The sequence below is a fragment of the Bos indicus genome, chromosome 6 (assembly GCF_029378745.1).
Source record: "Bos indicus isolate NIAB-ARS_2022 breed Sahiwal x Tharparkar chromosome 6, NIAB-ARS_B.indTharparkar_mat_pri_1.0, whole genome shotgun sequence".
Taxonomy (NCBI): domain Eukaryota; kingdom Metazoa; phylum Chordata; class Mammalia; order Artiodactyla; family Bovidae; genus Bos; species Bos indicus.
The window spans coordinates 32,784,765-32,804,292 of NC_091765.1; the positions used below are offsets into that span (position 1 = coordinate 32,784,765).

The 19,528-nt window shown below is 33.7% G+C and overlaps 1 protein-coding gene across 1 annotated transcript in view; it reads right to left on the reverse strand.

Moving 5' to 3' along the window:
* The window catches only part of GRID2 (glutamate ionotropic receptor delta type subunit 2), a 1,601,543-nt gene that overhangs the window by 1,256,681 nt on the left and 325,334 nt on the right, over window positions 1-19,528 (reverse strand). The window contains exon 2 of the mRNA XM_019962451.2: window positions 10,667-10,822. Coding sequence (XP_019818010.1) covers window positions 10,667-10,822 — 156 coding nt within the window. The remainder of the gene's footprint in view (window positions 1-10,666; window positions 10,823-19,528) is intronic.

Here is a 19,528-nt window from a genome sequence, read left to right on the forward strand (position 1 = left end):
CAAATTCATAAATAATATTGCTACCCAGTAAATAATGACCTCACTGATGGCTCAGACAGTAAAGTGAATGCGGGAGACCTGGGTTCAATCCCTGGGTCAGGAAGATTCCCTGAAGAAGAAAATGGCAACCCACTCCAGTACTTTGGCCTGGAAAATTCCATGGATGGATGAGCCTGGTAGGTTACAGTCCATGGGGTCGCAAAGAGTCGGACATGACTGAGCAACTTCACTGGTTGGTTTGATGGAAACAAACATTTGCAAAACAATAGAATAAAAGCTTGAGTATTCAAAAGGTAATCTAATTCCCTCAAACACATGAAGCAAACCCTACCTCCAAATGGTTTTGTCATTGCTACTGCCTGCAATGCTATTTCCTCTTATCTTTGCATGGCTTACTATTTTGCAACTTCAAATCTTAGCAAAAATGTCCCTTTTTGCATTTTCCACAATCACTACATAAAAAAATGAACTCCTGGCTTTAAGTTGCACACACACACACACACACACACACACACACACACACACACACAACCCACCTACTATTTTTATCATAGTATCAGTTATTTTGCTGTCAGCCTTCTCCTTAAAAAAATGTGTTTGCTTCTTTAGCTATTTTTGTATATCTTTCTTTAAAATATAAAGTCCTTGGTTGCTTGAGGTAAATTTATCTCATTCATCTGTATAAATTTCTAATACAGTGTAGAGTAGTTCATTAAAAGTATCTTAAAAATAAGTAAACAATTATTTTCTTTTTGAAAGAATCATGAATTATTCTTGGTGATTCATAGTTTTCTTCCAGTTGGTCTCCTCTTCTCATATTTAAGGTTTAAGTAATTTCCGAGGAAAGGAAGTGTAAACTAATGATTCATCTGTGCTCTCATGGAGCCCTGGCATAAATTTTAGATAATGAATGACGGTGGTTTAACAACAAACCAGCCTTGTTTCACTGTAACAGATATAGTAAATAGGGAGTTAAAATTACCCATGAGAAGCATGAATCAACTTTGGAAGGATGACCAAAAGAAAGAAATGCTTGGTGAACTTCTTTTGAGAAAGGTAGATAGATAAGCATAATAGATATGGTATATATATATCATATATACATGACATATATGCTATATAAGATATATATTTAAAATAAGCATATGAATTTCTATGTATATGTATATATAAATGCATATATATAATACATATATTAATATATATATGATGAGTTAATATAGATATAAAACTTCTTTAAATGGGGACAAAAATGCCTAGAAATTCAAAACAATCAAAGAATGAACTAAAAAATTTCAAACATTACAAGTACTGTTGACAAATTAATATAAAACAATAAGAACAGCATTTGGTAGCCCATAGAATGAGGCTGATGTGTCAGTTTCTTTCTCTGTGACCAATAAGTATGTGCACCGCTTTTTTAATCTCCAAATAACTTTCTATCACCAGAGGTATTTACCTTGTGCTCATTTTCAATAACTTGAATAAGCACACAGGACCACCTCAACATATTCTGTTTGATTTTATATAAGTGTAAATTCAAAAGTAAAATACAAAAACTGTTACTGGTTATTCTATTCAAGAACATTTTCTATGAAAAGATCACATCTGACTTTATTTGTAGAACAGCCCCCCGCCCCAAATAAACATTTTGAGAAAACATATGCTTTTTACTTTGAAACATTCCTCATATATAATAGATATTGAGCTTAGCCATTCTTGGTGGTGGTTTAGTTGCTCACTCGTGTCTGAATCTTGCAACCCCATGGACTGCAGCACGCCAGGCTCCTCTGTCTGTGGGGTTCTCCAGGCAAGAATACTGGAGTAGGTTGCCATTTCCTTCTCCAGGGGATCTATCTTCCCTACCCAGGAATTGAACTTGAGTCTCCAGCATTGCAGGCAGATTCTTTACCAACCAAACTACAAGGGAAGCCCTAGCCATTCTTACTATCATAATAGTCTATCAGAGACCAAAAGGCAAATATGTCTTGAAATGAGGCATGGAGTTCTGCGAAAATAACATGATACTATGTGTTATTGAGGAAAATACTGGAAATTCAAAGAAACCTATGATCAAGGTTTTAAAGTTGATATCCACCCATAATGAAATAAAAGTAAAAAAAACATAGAAAGATAACCTTTTAAACAATCATGTTAGAAATAAATTCAAAATATCAGATACGATGCATCTATTAAAGTCTCAAGTTTTCCTTGAATTTATTTCTATATTTGACCTTCACATATGTCATTCTTCCACATTATGCCTCTCTACAACTGAATTCCATGTAGTTATGACTCAGTGCCTTATTTACTTCACTGATTGTATTAAGCCTACACAAATTATCAGAAAGCTTTAGTTTGCTCCCTACAAGCTTTCTCTACTTCCCAGAAATGGTAACAACGTATTTTAAATCCTCCAAACCTTAATAAATTATACTACAAATATAATTCTTTTTCTGGGCTGATAAGCAAAACTATCCCAGGAAAACAGAAGAAAAAAAAAAAAAGCATTTAATTTATATAACATTTTAACAATCCAGAATTCAGGATCTTGATAAGAAAAAAATATCTTGGGAAAAAAAAAGACACTGACTAGGCAGTTATTAAATTTAGTATTCTCCATGGTATGCATGGGAACTACCAATGCATGTGGCAAAGGATGTATGGGAATGCTAGGTCAGAGAAAGATAGGAATTTGCTGATTTACACATGCAATGGTGCCAAGTCACCATGTACTCCACTATTAAAATGCATTTAGATTAGTAGAGGAACCCACAAACCGTAATTGTTATCCCATGTAATTATTATGCAACAATGATCATAGCAGTCTTCCTACAGAGTATGTGTTCATTCCCACTTTATGAATAAACTGAGGCTTGGAAACAATAGGTGTGTTTATGGTCCCACAGATATTAAGAGGTGAAGCAGCATTCATACAAAGGTAGATTTATCTAATTACATCGCCCATGCTTCCCAGGTGGCACTAGTGGTAAAGACCCTGCCTGCCAAAGCAGGAGACAAAGAGACTCGGGTTCAATCCCTAGGTCAGGATAATCCTCTGGGAAGGGCATAGAAACCAACTCCAGTATCCTTATCTGGAAAATCCACCATGGACAGAGGAGCCTGGCGGCCTACAGTCCACAGGATCACAAAGAGTGGGACATGGCTTAAGCAACTTAGCACATACACACAAAACGACTTACTATGTGCACAAAGCGACTTACTATGCACAAGAACACACGGCCCTCGCACTTAACTGCAATGTTTTCTTTTTCCTCAAGCATCAAGTTTAAAACACATACTGAACCAAATATAAATATTGTGAGTGAATACAGTGAAGAATCAAAGATTAAAAAGGAGATGAGTGAGGAATTTTTAAAAGCACTGTAACAGGAGGGTAAAAGCAAGAGGTGCAGATATAGGTCAATATCTAACACAGTGATAATAATAGTTAAGCTAACTACGCTAAGATTTCAGGGCAGCCAGTGGAGACCACGGTATTGTGCAGAGTAATTCGCTCAAGGCTAAATGCTTAGAGGCACCCCCAAAGTACTTGCTGACTCATTCTTATTTTTCCTAGAATATGCAATTTTCTATTGCACATTGGCTTGTGTGTCTTGTTTTTAAAAATAAGTGTTTCAGTGATATTTCTTTTGAAAATTACAAAATAATTCAACAAAATATTGTATGGATACTAAAAGACTATGCATAATGAGATTCCAATAATTCTAAAAATACTTTGCAAGTACATGCAAAGATAAGCTGTTAAATGTTAAAATAAAAAGTCAGAATATTTTTTATTCTCAAATTAAGCAAGTAGACTGGATCATCTAAAAGTTGGATATTAATAATACTTGTAATAGTTTTAAAATTCTGAATATAGTTAAGTCACCTTTGGTTTGTCAACATGAACTTAAACAATTTTTATGACTACAAAATGGACTCTCATTACAACCGCAGAGTGCACGTAAATGTGGTTTTTAATCTAATAAACCATATATTCAGTCACTTTATGACATAATAGGTAATTCTTTTACCAAATAACTATCATAAAAGACCGATTAGAAACTGAATTATGCTGTTTAATCATGCACTCTATCCATAAAGGTAGAAAAAGAACAGAAGAAAGTGGTGTGCTATTATTACAAGAAAATGTTTGGTTGGTAGAAAGAACACTTAAGCAACAACAAAAAAAACTGCATTAAACACAGTTTTCATAGAAACCTGCTACAGATTCTTCTAAATAAAACAAGATCCAGAGTAGCACATGTGGCTGAAATATATATTTTATGAGGTAACTTACACAACAATACACAATTGTAGGCAGTCAGGTAAAAGGTCCTGAAGCAGAAAGGCTACATAAAATCATGATATAAGGGTCTATAAACATCTGAATTTCAATCTGTTCATAGTAATAGGGACCTTAATAGGGACCTTACTTTAAAAGTGTCGTATTGACTGATATAAGGGAAAGACTTACCAGTAAAAGAGTAGAACAAAAAAATCACAGAAAAAAATTAAATTAAGCTATGCACTGTATATCTTTATTAACATTATATTAAAAATAATGAATTTCTTTAAAAAAGAAATTCCCTCTTTTCTGAAAAGTAAATGTTTTAAAAATCTAGAACATCGTGTTTCTACTATTAACACAATTAAAACCCCAAGTTACAGGTAGAAGGAACGACATGTAAAAATCCACAGTCCCCCTCAGGTGCATGTTTAGACCTCCTGCAGACAGACATTCCATCTTCTCTTTTGCTATCTCCGTGACAGACGGCCCAGTCTTGGAAGAGTTATAGGCTTTAAGTATTTGAAAAGACTGATTTAACTGAGTACCCTCAAAATTAGAGTCCAAATATATATTATTATAATCCTTCTTGATCGGCAATTCTTTAATGAAAATGGATAATATGAGATATTTGAAAGAATGTATGCCTGTGCTGTCCCTAATAGATACAGATGTCTAAAATTTTAATACTACATTAATGATAAGTACTAAAGATCACACACTAGGCAGATTCTGATTGCAGACCTTGTCTGCCAGTTCTTAGAACGTGGCAGTAGGAAGGAAAACTGATGCAGAACTTGGCATAGAATTTCTGGAGAACTGACCAACCTAAACACTCCAGACTCATGAAGAGAGGCAGGTTGTCCAGACAGACACCAAATGGACCTTGAGAATCTCTCCTGACTTGTGAGTGCCCAGAGGTGGCCAGTCAGCTGTATCACTATCCCTTCAACTGCTCTGCACATGGAGTTAGGCATCAGTTGTCTACAGAGTATTGGGCCTAGAGACAAAATACAACATCCGCCTTGATGTGGAAAGAGAAGAAGGAATGAAAAAAATGGGGGAAGAAATGAACAAATGAATGAATTAGAAGAAGTATAATCGCATGATGTTCAGATTTTGTTTCTTGGTTTCTGGAGTCACTAATTCTCAAGTTCAGTGGTCAGGAGATTCAAAAAATTAGCTGAAGTTGGAGTTATATAAGTTGGTCCAGGAAACACAGGCTGATGAGTTACATACATTGCAATCTTATGCTAAGGAAAATTGAAGAATCCAATCTAAGAATTTTGGAATTAACAGATGCTTTTAATCACAGTAAAAATATCCTATTAAAGCAGAGAGGAATATAAATTATGAGACTAAGCCCTGGAATAAAGCATCAAATACCACAGCCACATAAATCATTCTTTTACATTTACATCTTCTTTGAACCAGACTATTCAGATTTAGCCTATGGCACCAGAAATATTCACAGTGAATTGTCATGTGTCTTGGGAAAGGTTTTTCCTGCTTAGATTTCCTTACACTGTTTTTGGCTCTGCTACTCTTCTGTCATCCCTTTTACACACGTGATATAGATACATGGATATTTATATATAATCAAAAAGACATAGGACTTATTTCATAAACCATAAATGAGAGTAGTCTCACTGTTTTACACTTACACTAATTTAATTCTGGAAGATATGCGAGGCAAATCCAACTGAAACTGTCACTGTGTGAAAGTGAGAGGTCTATTTTTACAAGATTCTTTGAGAGCAATCGATATTCAGGCCTGGTGTGTCAAGAAGTGAGTTAAAGATGGACCAGGCTGTAACTGGAAGATGAGCAATCCTAATTTTGACTGCTTTTTGTATTAAAATCAACTTTTATAACTAAATTGTTTATAATGATTTTTAACACATCAGAGAAGAGAATAATTTTGATAGCCCTTTGTTTTCAAATAGAATCATTTGTGACTCTATAGTATAAATCTTCCCTTATACTCTTCTCACTATGCATTTCATTTTTATATATTTTTTCTAATAATTATGTCAAAATGTTTTAACTGAATCTTGCCATTCAATATTAGTGCATAGTTCTTAACATTCTTCCTGATACATCTGATATAGGCAAGAATTATACATGCATTCATATGTCTGCATTCACCTTTCAATGTGAACATTTTTACACATTCTCCTTACATTTCCTGACCTTGTTTTCTTATAAATCCCCACCTTTCATGGCCCATAGTGGTGTTGGTTTCAGCTAAGAGCTAACAATATAAACAACTGCTATTGCTTTCAGTAGAGACAGAGGTGCCTTTCACAACAGTCATTTGTGTATCTATGTTATATTCAGGACATAGGTCCAACAGAGGAAACAATCTTTAAAAGAAAAGTAAGGAAAGAAATCTCACAACTGCTTTGGTCCAGGTCACCTGAACCTGCAAAAGGCCCTTTCTGGATTCTGATGAAATTAATGAGTGCTCCAGGTTGCTGTGAATAGCTGGATGAGGTAGCAGAACAAACGACAGCTATCATATATTCCTTTAATCAATTCTGAAGTCAGTCACGGAAAAAGAAAGAAAAAAAAAATAGGAGGCAATTTCAGCAATGTGAAGCCATCTCTGAAGTGAGAACTGAATAATTATAATTTCTTTAATTCTTTATGTATCTAAATCTGGAAATTTGTTCTAAAGACTTGTGGAGAATCTTATCTACAGAGATGAAATTGACCTTAAAATACATCACTTATGTTCTGATTTCTTCATTATTATTTAGATGAGGAGAAGTAAGGATGAATGAACTGAGTGGATTATACAATGCAACTGCTGCTGTCAATCAAATTGGTATTTTTCTGCTAATCCATGCCATCTAAAACCTATGAACATAACCTGCGCATATCAAAACATATAAATCTGCTACCATTTTCATTCCCTACAGTGTTTACTGAAGTCCTAGAATATATCAGAATATATTATGAATTTTCCTCATAAGTAAATATTATATTATATATATATATATATATATCCTTGCAGATATAGTAAGGAAAATATCAGGTCAGTGGTCTACAGGCCTTGGCTTAGTTCATTCGTTCTTTGCTACACACTTCTAGTTTGTAGAAGAATTACTCAACCACAGTGGTCTCAATTATTTAATTTAACATTCAATAGGATTTATATAATTTTGTACCATAATAATTCTATAGGTTTTCAATTTTATTTTTGGTATATCTTAAGGAAAATGTCCACACACAAAAAGAAAGTAAAGAAAAGAATTCCTAAGTTAAGGTATGAAAAAGTCTTTACCATTAGTTGACATCACAGCTCAACAGATGAAAGGTAACCAATGGCTTATCAAAACATATTCAGAAGAAAGCAAAAATAATTACCTAAAAATAGGTGGTTTATTTACAAATTACTTTTATTAAAACAAGTATTTTTTTCCTACTGTTCATTTATCTGAAACTGCTGAGATTAATGTTATAGGATAGTGAAAATGATGATCAAATAGTCATTGCTCATCAGAGAATAAAAAATATTGATCCTGTGTTGTAAACAAGATATTTTCTTCAAGAAAATCACCTTAAAATAATTATTATTATGCTCAAACTTACAGTAACCAAAACTACAAAGGAGCACTTTATATTACCAATATTCTTTATTAAAGTTTATGGAGTAGGCTGTTTATATTTAAATCTCTCTCTCTTATTAAGTGTTGAAAATAGATGGGATAAACAAAATATTAAATTAAAAAAAATCATGCAAATGTTGGAGAAAGTTCTAACAATAAAATAAACTGAGGATTTCATATTAGATTCCATTTATCTGTTGACAGATCCCTATTATAATTCATTTTTATGACCAAAATATCCATATACTTTGATGATGTTATTTGTTCAAGGGTCAGACTTTCAAATAAACAAATGAAAAAACAAACATATTAAAAATACAAAGAGAGGGTAAAAGAATTCAAAATCATTAATTTTTAGATGTTCATCAGAAAGACTAATGTATAAACTACTTACTGATAATAATGACAGCACTGAATGCCGTGTCCATCTTTAGAATGTGAAAAACAAATAAACTGATTTAAGACCCTCTATATTATAGATTTTAATGGTATTGCAGCAAAGATACGATAATAGAAAGGTGACCATCTTTGATAGTTCAGTTGAAGGTTTCTCCTAAAAGACTTCCTCAAAATATTTAAGAAATACTCCTAAATACTTTTTGTTCTCTCTCAATTGAATATTTCTATTATTGTTTCAAAGTTATCAAATATAATAAGAGCTCTAGAAAGAAACTATTTTTACTTCTAAAATTAAGCAAGATCTTTCTTGATATTGAATGGGGAAAAATTAGCTCCAGAGTTTCCTACAACTTATTTCAGGTTCATTACCCAGAGCAGACCATCAAAATAACTGGTCCAGAACATCCTGTTAGTATTAAAACCCATCAGGCAAACTGTCAAGTTCTTTATTCTTTCTTGACAAATATCTAGCATTCTCTATCGTGAAAACTTAAAACTTACTTCCTCTCTCAATTTGCTTTCAGTGCCACAAATTCTTTTATATCACAATAGTTCTTTTGAGAGATATTTTTGTTTCCAGAATTTAGTGGACAGTAGAAATGGTTACTCAAAGCAATATGTAAATGGATTAACTGTGGTATTTTAAAAACTGCCCTTGTGTTTCAAATTGTAGTCTCTAAAAAAAGGTGTGAAGGCCATATTTATTTAGCTGCTGCAATTTCATTTTACCCAATGTATATTTCTCACTGCTTTATCCACATTTTTTCAGTCAAAGTGGATTTTTTAAAAGGCATGGATATTTTAGCACATCTGCAGTTCATGAGAAGACAGTCACAAAAATAAGTCGGTCCTCATTTTTTCCTGTTCTTACTCTGGTTACTGAAACTAACAGTTGGGAAAGAAATATCTACCTATTTTAAAGAATAACATTCTTAGTGTAACTATTCCTTTATGTTACAGGTATTTTTCACAATTTCTAGTTTATTATTTTTTCAGACTGCTTTATGAATTCTAACATTAATTTAGACAGTTTTTAGATGTTTCTATAGAAAATTTATCAGCATAGCCATGATTTAAAGTTGCAAATTCCCAGGATAATTCTGAATTAAATGCAAGAAAAAAACAGATGCTTATAGTAATCTGATTTTTTAAATTTATATTTATGTATTAAAGTTACATCATGTTAATATGAAAAATCTATGTTATTACAAAATCAGCCTTTAAAATTTCTGTTCATTTCATTAAAATAATATCTTTTCACTTCATCAAATTAATAAGAAGGAAAATCCATTAGACTATTAATCATTCTATCCATTGCCTTACTGACAGAAATAAGCTTTAAATCAGCTTTAGCCAATGCCACTGATCAAAAACACATTCCAATAAAACTTACTTGTATATCATGTAAATACATTAAATTAAAAACATTTATCTTTTTTATCCCTTCAATACTTTTCTTTAAAAAGTTTTCTACCAAATTTTACTACAGTTATATCTTGTCCATATTTTCTTCTGCCAATTTCTCTAAGTTTTTAATGAAAGAAATGCTTCATTTAACTAATTTCATAGTAGTATCTTTACTAAATATATAATCACAATAAAATATAAAACTGATTAACAACAAATAACTTCATGAATAATCACTACTTTGCCAATCAAAAGACTAAATATTGCATTACAAAAATAGCATCAAAACTAGAATTTTATTAGTGTAAGATATTTCACTATTAAAATCCTTCACTCATACGAAGGATCATTCTAGCATAATAAAAATAATTTGTATTTGTATGACTTTGTACCTATGAAAAATTTTAATTCACTCAAGTTTACACAGAGAATGGAGAAAAATGCTTTAAAATTTGGCACACTGTAGAGAGTGAAAAATGGATAGCATAGGTCAGCGTAGATTCCAGTACAAAATCTTTGATTTATATGTACTGTCTAAAAGTTTTCCTTTCAGCAATACTTCTGTCATGAATACACCTTAAATGTCATCTCCAGTTGTGACATCACTCAAGGCAGCAGTTATCTCAAAGAAAACAAAGTAAAACTTCAGATAGAAAGTCATATTTTTAAGGAATGCTTCAATTACACTAAAGTCATAAAATGTTGCAAAGTTTTTATTGTAAATATTTATGACCATTTTCATATATTTCAATTAAAACAATAACTTTCCACTCACTGCTCTTTCAGAAGTAGAATACAGGATTAAAATCTACCAAATAACACCCTAAAAGAAAGGCAATGCAGCAAAGATGCAAAAATGATGTTCATGTTTAATGGCTTTTAAAAATTTAATTTCATCGCCATTTGAATTGAACCAAAAAAACAAAATAAAATGTAGAGTGCTGATAGACCTTACCTTCCTGAACTGCTTGAAAAGGGTTGTTGCCATCAACAAATGTCACCGAAAATGTGATTTTCTCAGTCTGTAAGATCTCCTCATTCTGGTTGAGGTCACCAACTGCTGTGCGAAATACCTCATCATCCTTTTTGGCAGATTCATCAAAAATTGCTCCTAGAAAGAAGTGAGTCGCCATTAAACAATAACATAAATATTCTCTCATGCCCTCCAGAATTATGCCAAAGAGACTTATGTATCGGAAAACGTATACTTAAAGCATGCACTTTATTTATTACTGAAACACACTGTACTGGAAGCAGTGTGACAGCTAAGCAGGAATGTAGTTACTTCTTCCAAATGGAAATGATGAATAGCACATCAGAGTGTTTTGCTGGGAGAGCACTGGGAAGGCATAAGAAGTACAAAAAGCCTTTGCAAAACAAAGTGGTTAAATGCACTGAATGCCTCATGTACTAAGATCTATAGGAATTCATAGCTTGAAGATTTTTTTCTGAATAACAGGAGAAAAATAAGAAAATGTTCTGAGAGTCCCTTCATGAAGTCAATAGGAATCAAATTTTGATCATGATTTTCATTTATTATTTTTCTTTTTACTTCTTCTCTTCCTTCTTTCTTGAACAAGACTTTCCATATCTTTTCAAATCCTGACTCTCACATTAGTTAGTCTGACCTTGAGCAAGTGATTCAAACTCTAAACACATTCATCATCTATAAAACCTAATAATAAAAATAATATCCATCTGTAAGGTTTATTAACTATATTAAATGATGCTATGCCTGCAAAATGTAAGTAAACTATGGTAACTAAATATGTCTTAATAAACGCTGGTATCTTTTTCTAAATACTGTAATATAACCCAAACAGAGCTTAACATTTTCTATTAATTTTTTCACACTACAGTATCTAATATAATTCTTAAAATAATTCAGTTCAGTTAAGTTGTTCAGTCATGTCCGACTCTTTGCAACCCCCTGGACTGCAGCACACCAGGCTTCCCTGTCCATCACCAACTCCTGGAGCTTGCTCAAACTCATTTCCATTGAGTCCGTAATGCCATCCAACCATCTAATCCTCTGTCGTCACCTTTTCAAATACTACTATATACAAATACTGTTTTTTAAAAATTAGGATTCCATGCAAGAAATATGACTAAGTTCACACAACAATGGCCAGAGCCTTTTCCTCCTTGACTCCAACATTCTTGCTCTGTGTCACTATGGGATACTGCCTTCTAGGGTTATACCCAAAAGGATTGAAAGTATTTAATGGGGATTCTGACTTTATAGCATATTTGGAGATTCTTTGCCATATGATCATGCATATTGACTCCTCCAGTTCTAAGCAGGCACACATTTTTTATTAATTTACTTTTTAATCCCAAATAATTGGGTTAATGTACTTTTTGCATTTTTCAATAAACCTAGGAAAAGGTCAGTTTTCATTCCATTCCCAAAGAAAGGCAATGCCAAAGAAGCTCAAACTTCTGCACAATTGCACTCATCTCACACGCTAGGAAAGCAATGTTCGAAATTCTCCAACCCAGGCTTCAGGAATATGTGAACTGCGAACTTCCAGATGTTCAAGCTGGTTTTAGAAAAGGCAGAGGAACCAGAGACCAAATTGCCAACATCCAATGGATCATCAAAAAAGCAAGAGAGTTCCAGAACAACACCTAATTCTGCTTTATTGACTATGCCAAAGCCTTTAACTGTGTGGATCACAATCAACTGTGGAAAATTTTGAAAGAGATGGGAATACCAGACCACCTGATCTGCCTCTCGAGAAACCTGTATACAGGTCAGGAAGCAACAGTTAGAACTGGACATGGAACAATAGACTGGTTCCAAATAGGAAAAGGAGTACGTCAAGGCAGTGTATTGCCACCCTGCTTATTTAACTTTTATGCAGAGTACATCATGAGAAACACAGGGCTGGAAGAAGCACAAGCTGGAATCAAGATTGCTGGGAAAACAGATGACACCACCCTTATGGCAGAAAGTGAAGAAGAACTAAAAAACCTCTTGATGAAAGTGAAAGAGGAGAGTGAAAAAAGTTGGCTTAAAGCTCAACATTCAGAAAACGAAGATCATGGCATCTGGTCCCATCACTTCATGGGAAACAGATGGGGAAACAGTGGAAACAGTGTCAGACTTTATTTTTTGGGGCTCCAAAATCACTGCAGATGGTGACTGCAACCATGAAATTAAGAGAGGCATACTCCTTGGAAGGAAAGTTATGACCAACCTAGATAGCATATTCAAAAGCAGAGACATTACTTGCCAACAAAGGTCCGTCTAGTCAAGACTATGGTTTTTCCAGTGGTCATGTATGGATATGAGAGTTGGACTGTGAAGAAGGCTGAGCGCCAAAGAATTGATGCTTTTGAACTGTGGTGTTGGAGAAGACTCTTGAGTCCCTTGGACTGCAAGGAGATCCAACCAGTCCATTCTGAAGGAGATCAGCCCTGGGTGTTCATTGGAAGGAATGATGCTGAAGCTGAAACTCTAATATTTTGGCCACCTCATATGAAGAAGTGACTCATTGGAAAAGACCCTGATGCTGGGAGGGATTGGGGGCAGGAGGAGAAGGGGACGACAGAGGATGAGATGGCTGGATGGCATCGCCGACTCAATGGACATGAGTTTGGGTAATGTCCAGGAGTTGGTGATGGACAGGGAGGCCTGGCGTGCTGCGATTCATGGGGTCACAAAGAGTCAGACACAACTGAGTGACTGAACTGAACTTAATGAATTCCCTCCTGATAAAGAAAGACATACACCTAAAGGACAATAACATGATAAAGGAATAACTATGAACATATGTACATCCAATCTATATATGCATAATATATATTTCTTGACTATAATATGCATTACAGTGTGTGAAAAAAGTGTGTATATAAAAATGACCTTTTTCCATATATATTAATAGAATACAGATACTATACACATATATGAAGAGATAAACACACTATATGCAGACACAGATATGCATATATATTCACATACATGCACACAAAGACACATATACATATCAATAAAAGCAGACACACTTTACATCTTCCAATTTTGTTGATTTAATATTCTGTAGCTGAAGCACTCGAATCTTCTAAGAAAAGACCAATCATGATATTTAACACGCATTATAAGACTCAATACATGATACAGCAAATGTGAAACTATGTTCATTTCTGACAAATCTGGCAGGTTACTTTTGACCTCCCCACCCTAAGTGGCTTCATCATGGTAAAGCAATCATTAATATCTGCTAGAGAAGGCAAAATGTCTAATAGGCTTATTGTGTGCCTGGATTTTTCTTAACCACTGCTCTTCTATATTTGCATGGATTCACTGACAACTTTGACCAGCCAATTTAAACCTTTCCTTTCCATATCCTATACATTTTGAATACCTGCCATGGATAAGAACATAAGAAAAGGGTGAAGAATTTTTTAATTGATATAAAATTATTTTGGAATTATATTATTATATACCTAATACTCAGAATATTATTAGTTTTATTGATGTAATCAATTTATATAATACACATTAATTTTAAACTTATCTTGTTGCCTCTGAATTAGAAGTTTACTTCATAGACTAAGTTTTTAATGAAAATATTTAGGCAATAAAATTTAATTTATCCTGATAGCTTTAATCTACATTTATAAAGACTTTTAATTTGTGATAATATTTATGAGAATCTAGATTAAATTAATAATTACATTGAAATATAATATTATCATACTGGGATATAAAGGTTTTTTTAGTAGTTTGTTAGGAAGTGTGATATAAGGGTGCTATATCTAGAGCTGAAATATCCAATTCATTTTAAATCAGATAATCTAAATGCCTATTCACAAAGAAGTGATATGTATTTATACAGAGATGTTTAATTTGTCATGAATACCAAACAGATTTTTTAAAAGAAGAGTTTCTAATCAATCTTGTTTTATAGAAAGTAACATTATTGACTTCTGATGAGTATTGGTAATACATTTTTAATGGAAGCATTTTACTATTGCCTGACAGAACACTTAAAATTGCTTTAAACATTAAACCTGGCTTAATAAATGGCAGAAATCTGCCAAAATGATAGCAAATTAGTCAATTCTGTTCTGAATTAAGATATACTGAAATGAAATGCACAAAAGAAGCAGTTCATCTTTCAGGAAACAGAAAGGAAGTAGACAAAACAAACAGTTTATCTTACTGCTCACAGACAGCATAAGCAAAGAACAGGAAATCTTAGTCAACATTTCAAATCCACTTATTTATTTATTTACTTTTTTCATCAGCTATAAAATCTCATTTTAAGTTTGGCTTTTTATCACAAAGTAAATGCAGCATTTTATATCAAGCACAACTATTCTGAAGACAACCTGGTAATTTCCACATGAAGAATCTCAAGAAAGACAGTCCTTTTTTATGTATGCCATGCACTTCCAATAGTATAGTTATGTCATCTCTATCTTTTGTATTAATAAATGCATATCACCAGTCTAACTGAACATCAAAGGTCATTTTTGAAATTAAAGTTTCCCAAACATTCACAACTATATAGCGTACATGATGATACAGCATCTATTTCTTTCCCAGCTATTTTTATTAGCATGTTTTAACTGTCAGTTTTATTTTAAAACCTGGAGGAGAAAGCCAGATCCAACTTATTGTCATGATGAAATAATTCTTCCACCATTTACATACACACATGCACACATACACACATGCACAGTATGTGATCAACAAATCACAGTCTATTTATATTTTATGCTGGCCAAACTGGAGGGAAGAATAACCAAGCAACAGGCAGAGAAGGAATATCTCCTAAAGATTCCTAATGACTAAACTGTAATTATAATCATTTCCACTATTAGGGACTGATGATCTTCTACTTCCATGAGAGAGAAAATATGGTCTTTACTTTTCCTTTCGGAAAGAGAGTGACATGTACTCTACATACAAGTTTTTAAATACAAAATAGATCATCCCTTGTCTTCATTTATCTTAGAGAAGAAAATAATTATGGCTTACAGCAGTATTAAAAACATGTTGAGGTCTTAATTTTTTAACTGTTGTAAAGGATCATGTGTATAAGTTAAAAACATAATTTTACACAAATTCACATTCACAAACATGCTTGTTAAATAAAATATTTATAAGAATTTACTAATCTGACCACCTCCATAACTCTCAAAAACACTTTAAGCATTTATACCTTCATATCTCTATTCATGATACTGTCTCAGTCATGGATATATGCCTTTTCTCCTTAGCAAAATGAATTTCCTGGGCCATAGAAACTATTTTTATTGTTAGAGCATTTATAATGGAGCCTGAGTATATTAGATATTCAACAAAAAATAATAGTTTAAACTTTCCTCATATTAGTTAGGCATGATCTTGTAAAACAGGACACCTAAATTCTAATTCAAATAGGATGGATAAACAACAAGGTTCTACTCCACAGCAGAGGGAACTATATTCAATATCTATGATAAACAATAATTGAAAAGAATAAAAAATATTTCCTTGCCTATATGTGTATAAGTGAATCATTTTGCTGTACAAAAGAGATTGACAGAATACTGTAAATCAACTATACTTCAATAAAAAATAAAATTAAAATTCAACTTCAAATATAAGAATAAAAATGTAGTTACAACTAATTCTAAATTAGAACAAAAACAATTGCAAATGTACCTGTATGTGAATTTATTATCACAAGTATTATCATGACTCCAGAAGACCCAAATTATTTAGCAAGTATAAATCACATGCTTTTATTTTTAGTTTCAATATATAAAATCTTCATTTTATACATATAGCTGGCAAGTAGAGGAAATGCTGTTTAGCTGGGAAGGTAGTAGAGCAAAAAATGTTTCTTCATTTATCCCTGAATTTCCTCTAAAAATACTGAGAAAGGTTTTGCTACAGATATTGAAGGGGTTTTCCAGGTGGTGCAATGATAAAGAATCTGTCTGCCAACGCAAAAAGAGATACGGGTTCAGTCCTTGGGTCAAGAAGATCTCCTGGAGTAGGAAATGGCAATCCACTCCAGTATTGTTTTGTTTTGTTTTTTTTCTGGAAAATTCCATGGACATAGGAGCCTGGCAGGATACAGTCCATGGCGTCACAAAGAGTCAGACATGACATAGCAGACAGACAGACACATACTGAAGTGTCACGAGAAAGAGACCCATACCTGTACAGAGGCTAACCTACTTTCTTCCTTTCCCACACCACAATCCATTACTCATGCCCACTTCTCTGTTTGCTGAGGCAGAAGTCACATTGCAGAAGCAAAACTGCAGGATCAGCTCAAGTAGAAAGGTCCAAGATAGCAACAGTCTACTGCCCCAACCAGTTCTAGCCTGACCACCAGGGCAGCACCTGAGCCAAAGAGACCCCCGATGTCTGAAAGTTGCCTTTGCTTCATTACCATGCTAGAATCTCTGCCCAAAAGGAGGAGCTGGACTTTAGTAGCACAATTAGCATCCTGAGTGAAGGAGCCCAAAGGACTGTGCCTGCTTTGGACATTTCTGGAAACTTACTGCCATTTTCCACAGGTTCTGATGGCATACCCACCTCATAACCCTTAAAAATTTCACACTTGCCTTACCCCGGAAGAAAAGTTCTTAGAGTTGTCCCTTTCCCAATCCTTGATAAAGGAAGAAAGCTTCTGCTCTGCTTTGCCAAACCTGTTCTCATTCAATTGGTGGGAGCAGCACTAGGCAAAGAAAGGACACAGTTGGGGTCAAAAGATACAGCAAGTCGATAACGGAAGGAATTTTTCCCTATATAGAGTTGATAAAAGTATTGGAAGATCTGCATATCTAATTTTATAAAAATAACACAGTCAAAGCTATGGTTTTTCCAGTAGTCATATATGGATGTGAGAATTCGATCATAAAGGAGGCTGAGTGCCGAAGAATTGATGCTTTTGAACTGTGGTCCTGGAGAAGACTCTTGAGAGTCCCTTGGACTGCAAGGAGATCACACCAGTCAATCAATTCTAAAGGAAAGCAACCCTCAATATTCATTGGAAGGATTGATGCTGAAGTTGAAGCTTCATTACTTTGGCCACCTGAAGCAAAGAGCTAATTCATTAGAAAAGACCCTGATGCTGGGAAAGACTGAGGAAAGGAGGAGAAGGGGACGATAGAGGATGAGATGGTTGGATGGCATCACTGACTCAATAGACACTAGTTTGAGCAAACTCTGGGAGACAGTGAAGGACAGGGAAGCCTGGCATGCTGCAGTCCACAGAGTCTCAAATAGTCGGACATGACTGAGCGACTGAACAGCAAAACATACCAAATACTTTTTGGTAATTCTAAAAATTGAAAAGAAGAAAGTATCAACACATATCAACACAGAGATAATCATCAAAGTCAAGCCACTGAGTTTCTTCACAAATGATTTGCTGACAGGACAACTGAAACCCATTACATGTTGCATCAGACAATAACAGAATCAAAATGCCTTCATAAGATAACAAAATCAGCAAATGTGGATTTCATAGACTTGTGGCTGAAATAAATTTTAAGAATGATAAAGCTTTCATTTTTTCAGTAAAAAAACTTTCTCATTTTTCAGAAATTGTAGTGAAAAATTTTAAGTAATTTAACCAAAGTTTCACATTCAAAAATTAGAATGAGTGGAATAGGAATATTGATTTTCTAGTTTCAAGTTTGGAGCTATTTCTTCCATATTATGCTGTTTTTCTCATTTCAAGCACTTATTCCATGTATGTACAAATATATATATTACATATATAATCCATTATGCCATTCCTATATACATATATGTGATAATATCTAGAACTACTATATATATTAGTATATACTCAGTAACTAGTTATACCAATGAATATATATATCTCAATATATACACATGTAAATATGTATTTGATAATGAGTACTAACTGGCAATTAGCATCACATATTCACTCACTCTATGCTGTCAAGTATTTAAAATGGAAGAATCATAGTAAAAACCTGAACATACAATGGCACACATTATGATCCACTATGTCATTCATAAATACGTATGTGTGACAATGACTAGATCTATTATATACATATTATATATATGCTCAATAAGTAGTAGTATCAGTGAATATATATATATGTATATACATACACATGTATATATACACACACATTCATATGTATTTGATAATGATTATTAGTCTGGAAATTAGCACAATGTATCTGTTTACACCATGAAGCATTTAAAACTGAAGAATTATAGTAAAAACCTGAACATCAGACTTTTCACATGAAACGTATTCCCCTTTGCCTTAGATGCTTTAGCAAATTCGCTTTGGAGATTAAATTTTTTTTAAAAGGCACAACTCTATGCTTTGAGACAATTCACGGGTCACAGTAGGATTTACAGTTCTTGAAAGCTATTCAGAATTGTTAAGTCATCATCTATCCTCACTGTTTTAGATGTTACTATTCACGAGTAGGTTTTCACATTTAATTCTAACAGTGCACTGCGCATACACATTAGTTTCACTGTGTACAGATATTCAAATCAAGAGAGAGATCTATAATGTTTTTGCATCTACTCATGGTATTTCTGGGCTTCCCTGGCAGCTCAGTGGTAAAGAATCTGGCTGCAAAGCAGGAGCCTCAAGAGATGTAGGTTTGATCCTTGGATCCTCCAGAACATCCTCTGGAGAAGGAAAGGGAAGCCCACTCTAGTATTCTTGCCTGAAGAATTCCATGGACAGAGGAGCCTGGTGGGCTACTATTCATGGAATCGCAAAAAGGTGGACACAACTGAAGCGACTTAGTAGTAGTAGCATGATATTTACACTAATGCCAGTGGAAACTGTGCATGTATTCA